General features: G+C 35.7%; 1 protein-coding gene across 1 annotated transcript in view; it reads left to right on the top strand.

The window, feature by feature from the left end:
• LOC107588472 (t-SNARE domain-containing protein 1-like) overlaps positions 1-17,549 on the top strand; it is a 68,278-nt gene that overhangs the window by 38,989 nt on the left and 11,740 nt on the right. Inside the window, exons 3-4 of the mRNA XM_016276573.1 lie at positions 9,772-9,849; positions 9,976-10,045. Of these exons, the coding sequence (XP_016132059.1) occupies positions 9,772-9,849; positions 9,976-10,045 (148 nt within the window). The remainder of the gene's footprint in view (positions 1-9,771; positions 9,850-9,975; positions 10,046-17,549) is intronic.

Below are 17,549 nucleotides of genomic sequence, written 5' to 3'. Positions count from 1 at the left end.
TATATATATATATATATATATATATATATATATATGCGTGTATGTAGCTACTTAAAAGCAAGAAAAACTGTTGCACACTACGCTTTCCTGTGGTTGTTGTGTAATACAGATAATGGCATGCATCACGGACTGTGTCATACATGTGAATTTAAGTGACATATTCAGTTCACATTAATTAATTTGCATGAATACAATATGTTTTACAGGAACACATTGGTACGAAAGTGAGCAGCTGAAATGCCAGTCTAACAGCATGTGCCTTTTGTTGGCTGTGTTTTTGTTAAGTAGAGTTTATGTTTTTATCAGAGCCGTGCAGGAGAAAGGGCTGTGACAAATGTAAGAGAACATCTTAAGAAAGGAAAACAACCTCTTCCTCTCACAGAACCTCTCACAATCAAAACATGCAAAAGCAAATAGCGTCTTTTTTTCACACAGTGTGACCTCGGTAAATCACACATTGTGAGATCTCTCTCTCAGTCTGAGCGCTCGTCTGCTGCCACTCCCACAAGACAACAGCGAGAGAGCGAGGCAGCTTGAGCTGTAAGAGACAGGGCTTTGATCACAGGCAGACCTGCGTTCAGGAGGTTGTCAGCTTTGCTGTGTTTGGGCTCCTGCATCGGGCCGGCTGAAGAGGGGCTCAGGCGATGATCAAAGCCGGGGTTAAGTCTCTAATGGAGTTGTCAGTCGAGCTAATCTTTCCCCACCTCTCCCCTGCCAAACCTTTTAACTCCCCTCCAGCAGCATATGCATTTCTCTGCTGTTCTCTCTCTTCCTCTAACGCTCAATCTTTCTGTGTCACTCCGTTTACCGCTGTCGTTCTCCTTCTCCTCCTCCTGTCTGTCTTCAGTCTCTTCCAGCTAAGCAGCACCAATGCCCTCTCCTGTTTTCTCTTCATCTGCTGCTTTGTTTGTTTTCTTCCTTCCTTCCTTCCTTTTCCCCTTCCTATGTCTTTCTTCCTTCCTTGCTTGCATCCTTCTTTCCTTCCTTCCTTTCCTCTGTCTTTCTACCATCACTCCATCAAGACTTCCTTCCCACGTGGAAACATCCTTTTCTTGCTTCTTTTCTTATTTGTGACCCTGGACCACAAAACCAATTCAATAATTCTAACACATACAATGTATTTTTGGCTATTGCTACAAATATACCCCAGCGACTTAAGACTGGTTTGTGGTCCAGGGTCACATTTGCTTATTCCTTTTTCCTTCTTTCTACCATCAGTTCCTTCCTCTCTCACTTTATTTTCTTCTCCTTCTTTTCATTGTCTTTCTGCAATCACATTTTAGTTTTCTTTCTTTCTTTCTTTCTTTCTTTCTTTCTTTCTTTCTTTCCTGCCATCACTGTTTCTTCCTTTCTGCCATCCCATTCTCACTTTATTTTCATTGTCCTTCCTTCCTTCAATCATTCCTGCCTACCTGCAGGCGCTGTCACAGCACAGCCTGACCATATCTGCTCCTGTCATGGTACTCACCATGTGATTTTTTTTTCTTTTCTTTTCAGTAATGGTTAACTGCACTGTTGTCTCCCTCCTCCCTCACAGCACACAGGAAAAAGGCTCTTGTCATAAGACGACCGTCTGAGTAGAACCCAGCGCATGTGGTTAGTCGGTGTCTGGATAAGGCTTCAGCCTCTGCTGTGTTCATTAGGGAGGTTTGCGGGGTGGAAAGACTAATGAAGGGACACTGAAACACCAGCAGGTACCGCACAGCCGCCATGAGTGGCCAAACCCGGGGCGTGCTCTCTGTCCACGCTGCAACGATCCAAACAGAAGGAAGAAATTAGCTCAGGTGTCGTGATTCGTTCAGAGAAGTGGAACAAACAGCGTGACACCACACACGCACATACAGCTACAAAACAAGGCCTGATTGTTTGCCTGTACTATGCCATGCCTGGGTGTGTTTGTAAGATCCCTTTTTCAGGGATCTTTGGCATTGTGAGTCTGGGTTTCACATATAAGTTCAATTACTGCACTTTTGTCTCATTCTCAGAATTGCAACCCTCTTCTCCGAGTGCAATTTCATGTAAACCATTATTATTGTCTGTAACCATATTGTATGTTACCGAGACAAAATGTGAAAAGCAAATTGACTAAGGAGTAAAGGTCCTTTCGCTCACAGAAGTAATCAAGCATTCCATGATTACCTAGAAAGGCCACGCCGTGCGTCAATGTCTTGATTGCGTTGTAATTGGTGGGCTTGGGGAGGTGGGGGTCTTTTAGTACATTTCAGTATGGATTGTGAGATTACATCAGTGTAATGAGAGCAGATTTCATAACGTTTAGCGACAAGTTAAGTGCTGAGAAAGACTGGAAATGTCAAACATTATGTGTTAAATACCCATTAACATACTTGAGCCTTGTTTTTTCTCTTTCTCTTGTAAAATGAGCAAAATGACTGTCCTTGGGTTTGTGTCCAAGCTGAATAAACCAAACCTAATTGGGTACATTATGGATTTGTCTTCACAAAAAAGGTCTCAAATGCTTGGAAAGCACATTCACATTAATTTGTACAAGTGTGTGTGTATTTGCAGAAGAAGACTCAAAGGAGGGTGCAAAGCACTGCCAGAACCTACTAATGCACTCACTGAAGCTGCTCATGCTGTGCTCGCAACCTAAAACACACAGTGACTTCTAGTGTTGATGACAGCAAGTAAACATGCGTGCAATAAGCAGTGCACTTCAGGCTTGGGTTCCAAGTATTTTGAAAAAGCGAACTAAACTGAGCATATTTTGCAGTACTAAAACATTCTGTAGTGTGCATGGAGCCTTTTTACTCTGGGGAAAAAATAATTTCCTTAATCAGTGTATTTGACTTCTCCATCCTTAAAACACCATAAATTTACTCGAGTAGCAAGGTATTAAGACATTTTCAGAAAATATATATTGAATTATTATGATTTTTTTTTGTTCTTGCCCCAGTGGGCAAGTGTTCTAGTTTTAAGTTAAATGTAAAAAAATGTTTAAAAGCCTGTGCTTAAAAAAAAAACTTAACTATTTGCCAAAGTGCTAAAACAAAAAACTGAACATAACTCAAGATACACTGCCGTTCAAAAGTTTGGGACCAGTAAGATTATTTTTTTTTTTTTAAAGAAATTGATAACTTTTACATTAATATAAAACTTTTTTTTAAAAACTATATTTTTTATACAGCAGTATATCATTCATTCATTCATTAATTCTATTTCTGCTGCTCTAACAGACATAAAAGTGATATTGCTATAGACAATTCTCAAATTTATAGAAACTATACTGTTCCATGCCATGATTGGGAATTCAGAATCTAGTATTTAAGAAAGTCATGTAATGGTTCATCACTTCATGATGCTTTATAATAATAGACAGATAAAAACTGAATTATGATTTCAGCATTTTTTGACTAAAACTATCATGTCAGTGCTTGAAGCACTCACACATGCATTGCATTCCTTAGTGAGTCATTGTGCGTCAGGCCTGGTGCTTGCACTGCGGGGATAAGGACCTGTCTCACACTGTATTACACATATCGTCTGACAGCCATCTCTGGCCTGTAAACCCATCTCTAGGCGCATCTCAGCTTTTTTACCCTCTGTTACAGCTCCCAGGCAATACATGGGATTGCGTTCTAGTGTTTGAATTTGCGTTTTTCCGATTGTGTGTGTGTGTGAGAGAGAGAGCCACATGCTGACCTCATGCATAACAAGGAGAAAGCTTTTGATTAAGTCATTTCCTGATTTGAGAGTATAATTGGACACCCTGCAGAATCTGCATTTGCAGCCTTGCCGAACAATTCAGAAAGGGCAGAAGTTAATTTGTCCTGTGTCCCAGATATTTAAGAACAATTTTCTCACCCCGGACTAGAGAAAGTGCTTTGTGGTTTTGTTTTTCCAAAGCATTTTGTCTCTGTTTATTTCCAGAGGCTCCTACTCTCAAATCCTAAAATGTACTTTCTGAGCTCTCCTAATTTCCATTACGTCTTGTTTTCTGTTGAGTGTGCACTATTTATTAAAAAAAACAAAAACAAAAAAAACAACCTAATAATGGATCACAATTAAATATGCACATATTACAATGACCCTATCAATGGTTGTTTACATTTGGAATGCTGTACAATCTAACTGCACGTTAAATTGGAAATTTTCAAGTCTATAGTCTATAATATTTTATAGTATAAAGTTAAAATAAAATTTAAATCCAGAAATATGGAAAACATCTTAAGTAGCACCTGTCCTGAATTCACTGAGGTGTTGTGTAGCAGAAACATAGCTACAAGTGCTGAATACAGCAGAAAATGTGCTTAACCTATTTGTCAACACAATCTTTTGCAATATAGGCTTTTATGCAGAAATATAACATGATGAAATTAACTACTCATCCATTGTTTGAAAAAGACATCTGTCAGCCTTAATGCAAATTACACACAGTAATGTGTGACAGGCACATTAACAGTGCATTTTGTTTAGTAAATCTGACTGAATTGCATATGTATATATATCTATGTATATATATATATATATATATATATACATATACAAATACATATACATATACATACATGTGTATACATATACAAATACATATACATATATACATATATATATATGTATGTTATTGGCTTATTTGCCAAAGTGCTAAAAAAAAAACTGAACATAACTCAAGATACACTGCCGTTCAAAAGTTTGGGACCAGTAAGATTATTTTATTTTTTTAAAAGAAATTGATAACTTTTACATTAATATAAAACTTTTTTTAAAAAACTATATTTTTTATACAGCAGTATATCATTCATTCATTCATTAATTCTATTTCTGCTGCTCTAACAGAATACATACATGTGTATACATATACAAATACATATACATATATATATATATATATATATATATATATATATATATATATATATATATATATATATATATATATATATATATATATATATATATATATATATATATATATATATATATATATATATATATATATATATATATATATATATATATATACATATACAAATACATATACATATATATATATATATATGTATGTTATTGGCTTTATATTGAAGTGTAAAAAAATCTGTATGGTTTTATTTAATATCTTCATTTTCCACATAGCATTGAATGAGTTACTTTTTTAGTAATAGTTTTGTGTTCTTATTTTCCTGTATTTAAATTGTGAGGTGTTCTAGTTTCAGATTAGATGGAACAACATGATCATTGACTGTGGCACAGACACAAAACAAATAGCAAATAGACAGACAGCACCATATGGTGATAGAAAAAAAATGTCAGAGATTCCAACGCAGAAAGTGTGTGTGTGATGGGAGTTTAGCTGAATCTAGGTCTCATGAAAGGTTGAGAGCGAATCCTGCTGGGTCTTCTCAAATGCGCACAGGAAGTAGTGACCTTGTGTTTCCCACTTCTTAGCCCACACCTACTGTATATGAAGGGATACTGCTCAATGCAGAGTGGAATGAATATGGAACATCCATCTATCACAGTGATGGAGGAGAGAGTATGAGAGTTGTGCACATAGCTGGAGGCCAGTGGAGATAACAGTAAGGGCACAAAAGGTTGTTTCCCTGAAAAATGATCCACTGAGAACAGCTTATCGCCTTTGTACTGCACGCACACACACACACACACACACACATAAACACAAATACATCTGACTGGAAGCAGTCAAATTGATAATGTCACACGCTTCTCGCTGTCATGTAAAATACACACCAAAAATATATATATATATTTATTTTTAATCTGCTCATGTTAAACTATGTCACATGGATCCCCATTTCCTTGCTCTTGAACTGGTTAATAACATAATTTATCATGTTTTAGCATTGAGAACATTTCAGTGATGATCAATGTTTATTGATGTTGCCTATACAAGTCAGCTGTACAGTCATCAACGTGTCCTGTACTGGGGCTTTGGTTTACTATGACAAGGAAAAGTTCACCTAAAAATGAAAATTTGCTGAAAAAATTACTCGCCCTCAGGCAATCCATAATGTAGATGAGTTTGTTTCTTTATTGGAACAGATCTGGAAATAATTTGGAAATTTAGCATTACATCTTGCTCACCAGTGGATCCTCTGCAGTGAATGGGTGCTGTCAGAATGAGAGTTCAAACAGCTGATAAAAACATCACAATAATCCACATGACTCCAGTCCATCAATTAACATATTGTGAAGCAAAAACCTGTGTGATTGTAAGAAACAAATCATTTTTAAATTCCAAACGGCTGTTTCAGCTAAAAAGTGAAAAAAATCCAGTTTCACTTTCTCCAGTGAAAAAGTTGTCTCATGTGAATCAGGAGAGAAATATGCACAGATCAAACACCAGTTACAAGCCCATGAAAACATCTCAAAACAGAGTTTAATAAATGTGTTGGTAGATTTTGATTTTTGGTTTGAAGACAACAGAAAACGTCTCGGGTTACTTATGTAACCATGGTTCCCTGAGGGGAACGAGACACTGCGTCCTCTAGGGGTCGCTATGGGGGGAACGCCTCGTCGTGACCCGTGTCTGAAGCCTACATTGAAAAAACACCAACTTGTTTGGCCGGCGACAGCCATGACGTCACTACCGTCGCGACTAGTACAAAATAGGCGCCGGTAGCGCACATCATCACTTCTTCGTCTTATCTGAGCATTATTATGATTATGAACTTTATTTTGGCCACAATCAGTGGCTTAAAGTTAAAACGCCTTCTTGTTGGATTTTTTTATTACAAACACTCATTTCATTTTCACAAGATGTTAACTGATAGACCGAATTTGTATGGATTACATGTTGATTACTGTGAAGTTTGAACTCTCATTCTGACGGCACCCATTCACGGCAGAGGATCCATTGCTTGAGCAAGTGATATAATGCTAAATTTAAAGTTATGTTTTCCTAATACTCTTCAATCTCAGTTTTCACTCTGCTTTAATGATAGCTGAAGCATGACTGTAGAGATAAATGAGGGTTTCGTCTCCCTCTAGCATCCTCCTGAGCAGCATCCATGAGTTCTTTGTTCTTCCTCAAGTCTCTCTACCTTATTTGTAAAGAAAAAAAAAGGTAATACTTTCTATGAAGCCCGTATTTATAATACATTATAAGGGTATTCTTAAGGCATTATAATTAATTCATAATGCATTATAAAAAAAACTTATAATATGTTATATCAACTCATGAATAAGCATAACAACAGTTATAATACATCATAATACTTACGTATTTGTGGTTATAAGTTTAAGAGTATGATTATTTATAACACAATGAACACCATATTAAATCTACTTCATTTACAGAATAATGGGACTGTATCATATATTGACCTTGTTTATTTAAGATCTGCACAGTATCTTACTCCAGCTTGTGAGTGGTTAGATGTTGAGTGTTATTTGAGGGTTTCCTGTGGAGCTAATGTTAATGAACTGATGTGAGCTTTATACTCCAACTGAAAAAAATGCAATGTTTTATATGGTTACATTGGTAACACTTTCTATGAAGCCCTCATTTATAATACATTATAAGGGCGTTCTTAAGGCATTATAATGAATGCATAATGCATTATAAAAAAACGTATACTATCAACATAATGCAATGTTTTATATGGTTACATTTTATTTTGATGGTCCCCTTAATCAATCGACTATAAGCAACTTTGCAACTACATGCCAACTAACTCTCATTAGAGTATTAGTATGCTCAAGAATGGTAGAATCTAGTATGGTAGAATAAGTTGACGTACTTGCAAAGACCCTTAATGTCAGTTTATCTGTTGGTTGACCATCAAAATAAAGTGTTAGCATATATTTACAGTAGCAGACATACTAATACTCTAATGACCGCTAGTTGATATGTAGTTGCAGAGTCACTTATCAACAGCTGTTTAAAGGGTACCATCAAAATAATCAAACTGATATTACAATAAAAATAGTTCAAAGTAAATGTGTCATATTACACATTCATCTGATCTGATATCTGAGCTTATGGCTGTTTGAGAGAAAAAAAAATGTATTATTATTATTACTACTTATAAGGGGTCTTTGACCGCTTTAAGTAAAGTAGCATAAGAAAAATGGCAAGATATGAGACTTATAATACATTATAACTATGAGAAATATAATCCATTGTAAAAGTGGATGCAACGTGTTCATTGTGTTATAAATCATCATACTCTTAAAAGCTATAACCACAAATAAGTAAATATTATAATATATTATACTGTTCTTATGAATATTCATGAGATGATACAACATATTATAAGGTTTTTTATAATGAATTATGCATCCATTATAATGCCTTAAGAATACCCTTATAATGTATTATAAATACGGGCTTCATAGAAAGTGTTACCAACAAAAATCATTGAGGAGTTATTTTGGGTGCCGCAATAATGCTTCAGTGGACCAACAAGAATCATGGACAGCAATATTTGCTGCTCTTCCCTTTCCTCCTCCTTTCTGTCTTTATCTGCATCCCCTGTAACAAGTCCAAACCCTCTCTCAGAGTTGAATATGCATCTGTTCAAAAGATTGCCTGTGATTTTCCCCTCTCAAGAGCAAGTGCATTAGAGCACAGATGAAGAATTGTGAAAAACAGCACGTCAATTACAGTCATTTTGAGGGCAGAGGTAGACAAAAGCTGAGAGACGACATATTTGTGTGCATGTGCGCAGGGCCAGTGGGTTGTACTTTGATACAGAGGTTGTGCAGTGGATTTTGATTAAGAGCTCTTAATGATTACCTGTTCTTATCAAGGTGAGCATGATACATGCTTTTGATGAAGAAAATGACTGCGCCCACACGCCCATTTGGGTGGCTCACGACTCAGTCTGTTTAGGCCTAGCTGCTGCCCAGAAACCTGGTGTGTTTTTGATTCTGCTTTGTTTGGCTTCACTTAGCAGAAATATGGAGACCCCCATGAGTAGGATGTGCCAGCTAAATAAAGAGAAACTATAATCATACTCATAGTCAAAGCACTATGTAATAATAGTGATTTTTACCAAAGGTAAGAGTTTAAATAAATAAATTAATTAATGTATCCTATTTATAATACATCAATAAATAAATGCATAAATATTCTACCAAAAATATGGGATTGGTAAGATGTCATGATTTCTTATGTTATTTGAAAGAAGTAAATATTTTGTTCACCAATTTATTAGAAAAAAAAAAAAAACTGTAATAATACAGGTAACGTTTGAAATAATATTACAATTTAAAATAACTGTGTTCTATTTTAATATATTTTAAAATTGAATGTATTCCTGTGACGGACAAGCTGAGTTTTCAGCATTACTACTCCAGTTTGTAGCATCACATCATATCAACATCAAAAACAGTTTTGCTGCTTAATATTTTCATGGAAACAGTGAAAACTTTATTTTCTCCACAGGATTATTTTTTGACTAGAAAGTTCAAAAGAACTAAAAGTATAAACTAGTAGTGTAATTTTTCAATAATTCATCTAATCTATTAATAGTCACAATTAACTTTTCTTCACAAAGTAAATTTGTTATAAGCCTTTAGGCTGTTTGCAAGCAATGTGACATTTATTATTTATAATACATTTAAGTGGTTAACATTAATAATGAATTTAACTATTGTGTGGTCACAGCAGTTTTGAATGTTCTTCATCTAATCAAGGTTGTGTCTACTATTTGTTTTAACATCACTGGCTTAGAATAAATTGGCAGTGTAATATTTTAACATCAAATAAATGACAACCATCATCTTTTAAGGATGTGCTCACAATTTAAATAAAATTGTCAAATATCAATCCTTGTTTTCCCTCTACAGCTACGCAAGTCAGTCCTTCAGAGCTGCAAGATGTTTTCCAGGAAACCTCCTCTAACATCTTCCAGATCAATGCTAACGGTGAGTTTAAAAAGCCTCCAAATATTCAGAACTCGATAGAGAGCCATTAAGCATGGCATGAGTTGTAAGTTGTAAGGGGAAAGTGACAAAATTAAAAACAAAGCAATTTCTGTCTGTCTTTTTCAGTGGTAACACTAGAGAAAAACCTTCAATCGCTGGGAACATCCAGAGACACAGCAGAGCTACGGCAGAGTTTGTAAGTTAACACACATGCGCAAACCTGAGCGTGCATGCTAATAACTCATTGATGTTGAGTGCATATATAATTTTAGATAATTTTATATTTATAAATAAACTCCCAGGACCTTTTATTGCAGCAGAGAAAAGTAGATTTGTACTAGATTCTGATGTGATGATATTCCCTCACAGGCCTTCAGTGGTTTTAATAGCTTCCCTTTTGCTGACTCTATAGAGCTCTTTAAAACCGACCAACACCTGAGTGCTCGCTCTCACTGTTTCATCACCTACTGCCCAGCATGTATTGATTACTCATCTGACTTCTGTAGTCAGGATGCCGCAATTACTAAATTTCTTTCCGATGACAATGTAGCTGCATGGTCTGAAATTGCTGTTGTTTGAAATGCATTACACTATCTGTGTCCAGTGGCGAATCATCAATTATATCAGTCATTTTTTGTTAATGAAAGCACTGAAAACCTAATGCTGTCTAGAGTGTGTGTGTGTGTGGTTGTTTTTATTTCCCTTGAAGAATCACCATCCCTAAGGCGCAACATGACATCTATTGTTTGCTATAAAGCCTTTGGGCAGATTGGCTGCCTAAAACCAAATGAGATAAGCAGCAATGTCTTTCTGCTGCTACACCCTCTGCTGTTCTTATGGAGTGACTGCATGCTAGATAATAAAGAATTACGAGTTAAAATTATATCACGAATTGCATTAGTGTGTAACATTTCCCTTGTGTGCTGCTGCAGTCTTGTCTTGTAGGGAATTGTACGAAGTGTGGGCTTATTGCAGACAGCTAGTCTCAAGCACACCTGAGTCATTAGCTGATGTGAAAAGTCTAGTGTGCAAAATATCTGTGATATATTTGTTGTATCCACTTCATTAGCGTCTGTATGTATATTCAACAAAGTTGCACCTGCTTCTCTTGCTTTTTCTTTGCGTCTCTCACTTTTTCAGTCTTTTGAACTCTCCATTAGGGATGAATGTTACAAATCCACTGGAGTTCCTTAATGATTTTGTTAATGATTCTTTCAGTAATTTAAGAATAATTGGACATAGCTATATACATATAAAAGGAGGCCTATATTTTGGTGAAACATTTTTCTTTTTTTATAAATTACCTTTTTTATGAGTAAACTCTGTTCAAACATTAATGTATGAACATTCACCAGTAATTACAATGATTTCAATGAGTAGTTAACCCCAAAAAATGTCTTCTGTAGAACACAAATGGTGGGTTTTAAAGATTTGTGCTGTTCGCTTATTTCCATGCAGCTACAAAGAATGGAAAGCAAGGATTTCTAGCTTTAAAAAGATACAAAAACACCATAAAAGTAGTTTGTATGAGTATTGCACTAAATTCCAAGTTTTCTGAAGCCCTATGATGTAAAGCAATCATTATTCACTGTGAACCTTGACTTCCGTTCTAACTGTATTTGGCATGTTCATAAGAGAAGTAAAGAATGCCAGAATTTTCATTTTTTGATGAACTATCTGTTTGTGAGCGATGTGGATACACAATAACAGTTCTCTGATTCAGTCAGTGAGTCATTAGACTGATTCACACTGACAACTCAAGAGTTTGAGACTGATTTGTGTCTTTTTGAGTGATTCATTAAAAAGAACAGCTCATAAGTCAACGGAAGTCCATAAATATCAACATGAGCAAACCAGCTACAATGAGTGAATATAAAATACCAAACTCATGCTTCTCACAATTTTTATTTTTTTTTGCTGTTTCTTAGTTGACCTTGAATGTGCTTCCCTTCGTGCCAGGCTTAATCCTGCTGCTCCAAACAGGGCACTTGACAGCAACCCCCTCTCTCGCTCTCTCTGTCGCTCATTCTCTGACTCTACCCATTTTCTTACTCTTTCTGCCCTCTGCTGCACCCCAGCCATGATTCTATTACAGCCAGTTTCCACGGAAACCTCGCAGTTCCAGGGTCATACCTCCCAGATGGCGATATGTCGCCCAAAGGCCCTGGCAGACTGACCCCCCACCCCCCAAACATCCTCACACGCATACACACACAAACATTCACGTGCTCAATGTCACAGGCAATCAAGATATGGACTGCCAGTGCGCTAAAAATGCACTAACTGAGTGGACTTCAGAGACTGGCAATAAAAGAGACAGATGAGGCACATGGCCACTGTTTTGTGCGATTTGTGGGTATTTTGTTGCATGATTTAATCTATAAAAATATTTTTTTGATAACCTGTAGAAATGGAATGACATCTTAAAAAATGTCAAGTGAGACTTCAACCACTAATTAAAAAATAATAATAATAATGATGCCTGTCAATCAAACAGCACATCAGAAAGGGAGTGCAGTCACTATTAAACATCAAATGTAGGTTTTTAATAACTTTAAATAGCAATATTTCTATAGGTGTTGCATTATATTTTATGAGCAGTAACTTTAGCCTATGCCAGTGTTTGCTTTATATTGCAATTATACAGCATACTATTAAAATGATATATTATTGCAACTTATGTATTTAACCATTATTGCTCACAACATATACTCGATTATTCAAACGTTTTTGTTTTTTATTAATATTTATTAATTCAGTAAGGACATATTAAACTGATAAAATAATGTTACAAAAGACTTTTATTTAACATAAATGCATCATATAATAAATAAATAAATACATACATGCATACACAACATTAAACAGCACAACTGTTGTCAACATTGGTAATAATAATAAGAAATGTCTCTTGAGTACCAAATGAGCAATTTAAAATGATTGTTGGATAATCATGTGATGGCTGCTAAAAAATCAAGCTGTGCCATCAAATGAATACATTACATTTTAAAATATATTAATGTTGAAAACAGTTATTTTAAATTTTAATAATATTTCCACAATATTGTTGTTGCTACTGTAACTTTGATTAAATAAATGCAGTCTTGGTAAGCACTTCTTTCAAAAGCAGTACATTCTTTTTTTCGTTTCTTTTCTTTTCTTTTCTTTTGTACAGTGTACTTTGTTGAACATTGTTCAAAGGTGATAATTTGGCATGTAATCAAGAAAGAAAGCATAAATAAATGTAATAAAAATAGTAATAAATGGACAATAAATTAACTATCACAAAGCATTTTAGAATAATAAAAAGAGATTACATGATTATTTAAAGAAAATAACTAGTTGTAGCCCTGCTCTCAAGTGTTAGCTTGACAACTTACAACTCTAAGTGTTTGTACACGTGCAGTGCATCGTATTCCAGTGAAAAATCACTTGGCTAATTAAATTCGACCCATCTTTGTAATCATAGAAACACACACGCAGCAAAACTAAGTGGATTAATCGTTCACACCCTTTGTTTGTCATTGTGCTCTTTAGAGCATTACACATTCCGCTCTGCTGCGTACAGGGCTTCTGAGAGACGCTCTTCGTCTTTGGAGTGGAGGACACACTGCACTGTCCGTCCTCGTCTCTGCTGAGGATTCTGTAGACAGAAGGTGAGCCTTATGTGGAGAAGCCTGTAAGGACCAAAATTACATTAAAGTAGATGGTCATATAAAAAAGGTGCCTCGAATATTTGCTCAAAAAATTAAAATTATGGCATTATTTACCCTCTGTGACTTTCCTTATTTTGTATACCACAAATGGAGATGTAACTTGTCATGTTTTATTAATTAATTTATTAATTATGCAAACACAAGATTTCACGAGAGCAGCAGCAGATGAGAAACTTTTCAGTGAGAAATTATTTGAATTTCAGTGTACTTTCTCACACAGAGCTATCGTATGACTTCAGAAGACTTGGGTGCATGAGTGTTTTGGGGTGCTTTTTGTAGTTTCTGGACCTTGACAGCATCTATTCACAGACTTTCATTGTATGGAAAAGAGCAGCACCATTCAAAAACGTCCTATTTTGTGTTCAGAGGAAGAAAGAAAGTCATATAGGTTCGAAACAACACAAGGATGAGTAAATGATGACAAGAATTTTCATCTGTGGGTTACATACTGTTTACACAATGGCAGTAAATTATTCATAATGTATTGATTTGCACTAATTCTCTTAATTTCCTCTCTAAAAAATCCTATTCAAAAAGTTTTCCAGTTTTATGGAATTGCACACAACAGCTGGTAGTCAGGAGAATATAATTACACAGAGAATGGGAAAAAAATTAAAGTTTTTGTGATTTTATTAATTACAGTAGCTTTTCATCACCTCACAATTCTTTCAGGAACCCCAGTTTGATGCACTTAATGCACTTCATGATGTTGATAACAACGATAGGAGAATATTATCTTATGAGTTAGGTCAAAAGTAATCTAAAAGTAGTTAGAATAATGTGTATTCCAATAGATTACATTACTAACTACAATTTCCATTATGTAATTTGTAATTAATAATGGACTTCTTTTTGTAAGTAATCTACCCAGCACTGACTACTCATTTTATGATGTTGAGGATAAAAATCAGGATGTCATAGGTACCATTGATTACCATACAGGCAATCATATACATTGCAATATTGTATTTCCGCAGAAAAAAAACTTCCCCAATATCAGACATGACAGTAATATTATGATTCAGTAATGCAATCTTGGCAGAAGACCAAGCATGTCTATTATTAATCGTCTGATCTCCTAAGCAAATGCAAAGTTAACTATGCATTATCAGAGCAATCAGAAAATGAACAGATGATTAAAAGTGACTTCTACATCACCTCAAGCTTTCAAAGCAAAACAAGTGCAATTTACTTGCAAACTCATCTAGCTAATTTCACTTCTATTAAAAACCCCACTTAATCAATGTAGTGTGAAATATATTATTCATAAAACCAACATGGCAAATATGCTTAATGAAAAATGCACCATAAAGACCATTAGCCAAATTAAGCGGTTCTGAGAACCTGTTGTGAATGTTCACTCCCCACACACAAATAACTAAGAGTTTCTGTAGCCCTTTTAGTGAGTATCATTTGTGAGTCGTCGTGAGATATGTAGTCTCCATAATTTTGATTATGTACAGCATCACTGCGCGAACTTTGCCTCACCTGACAAAGTCAGGATGGTGTCCGGCAACATGACTGATCCGGTATGCGTCATTACCCCAGGTCGGGATCTTTGCTTAATGGCACGTTACGATGGGATAATTGTTTTCTGCTCATTAGCCCTACATTTCCTCGGCTCAGCGGGCAAGTCAACTTGCCCAACTTGACACTCAGTTCTCTGGTTTGATGAAGAGTGCAGGATGAGTACACCAGAATATTCATCAATGCTCCTCTTCTGAAGTCAAGACTTTTAGTTTATAGCTGCTGGGGGTGACAACATATAATTAGGTATGTTTAGTTTTATTTTCCATGTACTTAAATGTTGAAACCCAAATCTTTTTTTATGGGAATGAGAGAAAGAAGCCAGAATATAAACATTTAAACAAACATTGCACAGATTTGTTAATTCTATTACTACACCTGCTAATATAGTGGATGAATTGAGAACATTTATACCAGCTAGAATTTTTTTTAAACAAAATTTTACATTTTGCATCATTTTATAGTAACACATGTGACACTGTCACTGTATGTAACGATCGGCCTTATTGGAAGATGTTACACTCTTAAAAATAAAGGTGCTTAAAAGGTTCTTCACAGCGATGCCATAGAAGAACCATTTTGGTTCCACAAAGAACCATTCTGTCAAAGGTTCTTAAAAGAACCATCTCTTTCTTTTATAATCTGAAGAACCTACTTTCACCACAAAAAAACCTTTTGTGAAACAAAAAGATCCGTCAGATGTTAAAGGTTCTTTGTGGAACCATTTAGACGAAAAAGGTTCTTCTATGGCATCGTGAAGTACCTTTATTTTTAAGAGTGTACACACAATTTCTGCCCGTTTGCATCTCAGTAATTGACCTGTAATATTGTTCCTACACTCTTAAAAATAAAGGTGCTTCACGATGCCACAGAAGAACCTTTTTGTCTAAATGGTTCCATAAAGAACTTTTAACAACTGAAGAACCTTTCTGTTTCACAAAAGGTTTTTTTGTGGCGAAAGAAGGTTCTTCAGATTACAAAAATGTATAAAAGAGATGGTTCTTTAAAGAACCTTTGACAGAATGGTTCGTTGTGGAACCAAAAATGGTTCTTCTATGGCATCGCTTGAAGAACCTTTTGAAGCACCTTTATTTTTAAGAGAGTAGGTTGATTGTCTTGTATGTTGTAATGCACTATTTGTTTCTTCTTAGCAGATGTTTCAATATACCGCTAATAATATTATAAAATAATTTCCATGTCCATGTGTTTGTTTTTTGGTGAGTGTACTGAACAGGATAATTTACAGTCAGCTGGTCATTCCCTACCTACTGATGCTACATTTCAGTAAAAATTTGAATGGTAAATATTTTAGTGGTAAAAACCTGGTAATTTATTATAAGTAATTTCCATACTATATACAGTGAACAACAGTATGTAGTTGATCTAAAGGGACAATTAATGTTATGTTTTGGAAGTGAAAAACAACAAGTCATCTTATAATTTACAGTGGAAAAACCATAAAACCTTCCCAGAACTAACTGTGTGGCTTTTTATTTATTTAGGGTTTTATCCTACATCTTATCATGAAAAAAAATTATGCAAAAAATATTTTTTTTATTACCCTCTGTTTTTTTTACGGTGGTTGTCATTATATTATAACTGTAAAAATAGAGTACATTATAGTACATTGGTATATTGACATTATATCAGTATAGAATTTAATTAATTAATTATTATTATTTATTTATTTTTACTGTTATTTTTATTTAAGTTCAGTATGTAACATGATTCTTGTGTGTTTTATGGTAAAGTTCTGTGTGTGTGCATGCGTGTTTTTTTCTGTTTACTCTAAATTGTGCAGTTCCCTTTCAGTCGGTAACTCCCGACGTCACGTCGGATGACCGACGAAATTGGGATCTCGCTTAGAGGGACCAATCTACTTTGAGTGTAAACTAAACGAGCCAATGCACATTGGCATGCGATTATTGCATCCAGCTGCTGTTGATCACAGCGTGAGTATAAGTAGGCAGCAGATGCAGCGCATATTCAGCTTTTCGCTTCGGAGCCGAGCGATCACATCGTTCTGCTCCTGACTACTCTACTGAGAGAAGAAGACTGAACGAGTTCAGCGCGCTCTTGGAGAGCTCTTCGTGTTGGCGGTACGGCACTTCAGCGGTGGTGGTTTCCCGTGTCGAGTGGGTTGCACACATCAGGCTGCAGTACCCCCTGTTTGTGTTGCAGATGATCATCTCCCCTGTGCGCCTCAGCACGCTAAAACAGCTTTTTCCCCTAAAAGAGCAATGTCGGGTGTGTCTTTTTAAAGACGACATTGCTTGGCAAACTTGACATTATGTCTTTGTAAAGATGATGTGGGTCTTGCTATAGACAACGTATCACCCGGGCATTCTGGATGCGGTCGTTACCTGGCGCTGGGTGATGGTCACGATCGCTGCCTCTCGTGCCTGGGCATGAAGCACGCTGAGGTGGCTTTCGTGGATGGCTCATGCTCCCATTGCG

This window comes from Sinocyclocheilus grahami, unplaced genomic scaffold (assembly GCF_001515645.1).
Source record: "Sinocyclocheilus grahami isolate Dianchi unplaced genomic scaffold, SAMN03320097.WGS_v1.1 scaffold104.1, whole genome shotgun sequence".
NCBI classification, from domain to species: Eukaryota; Metazoa; Chordata; class Actinopteri; order Cypriniformes; family Cyprinidae; genus Sinocyclocheilus; species Sinocyclocheilus grahami.
The sequence above is the reverse complement of the archived record's forward strand: the minus strand, read 5'-3'. Positions and strand labels throughout refer to the sequence as shown.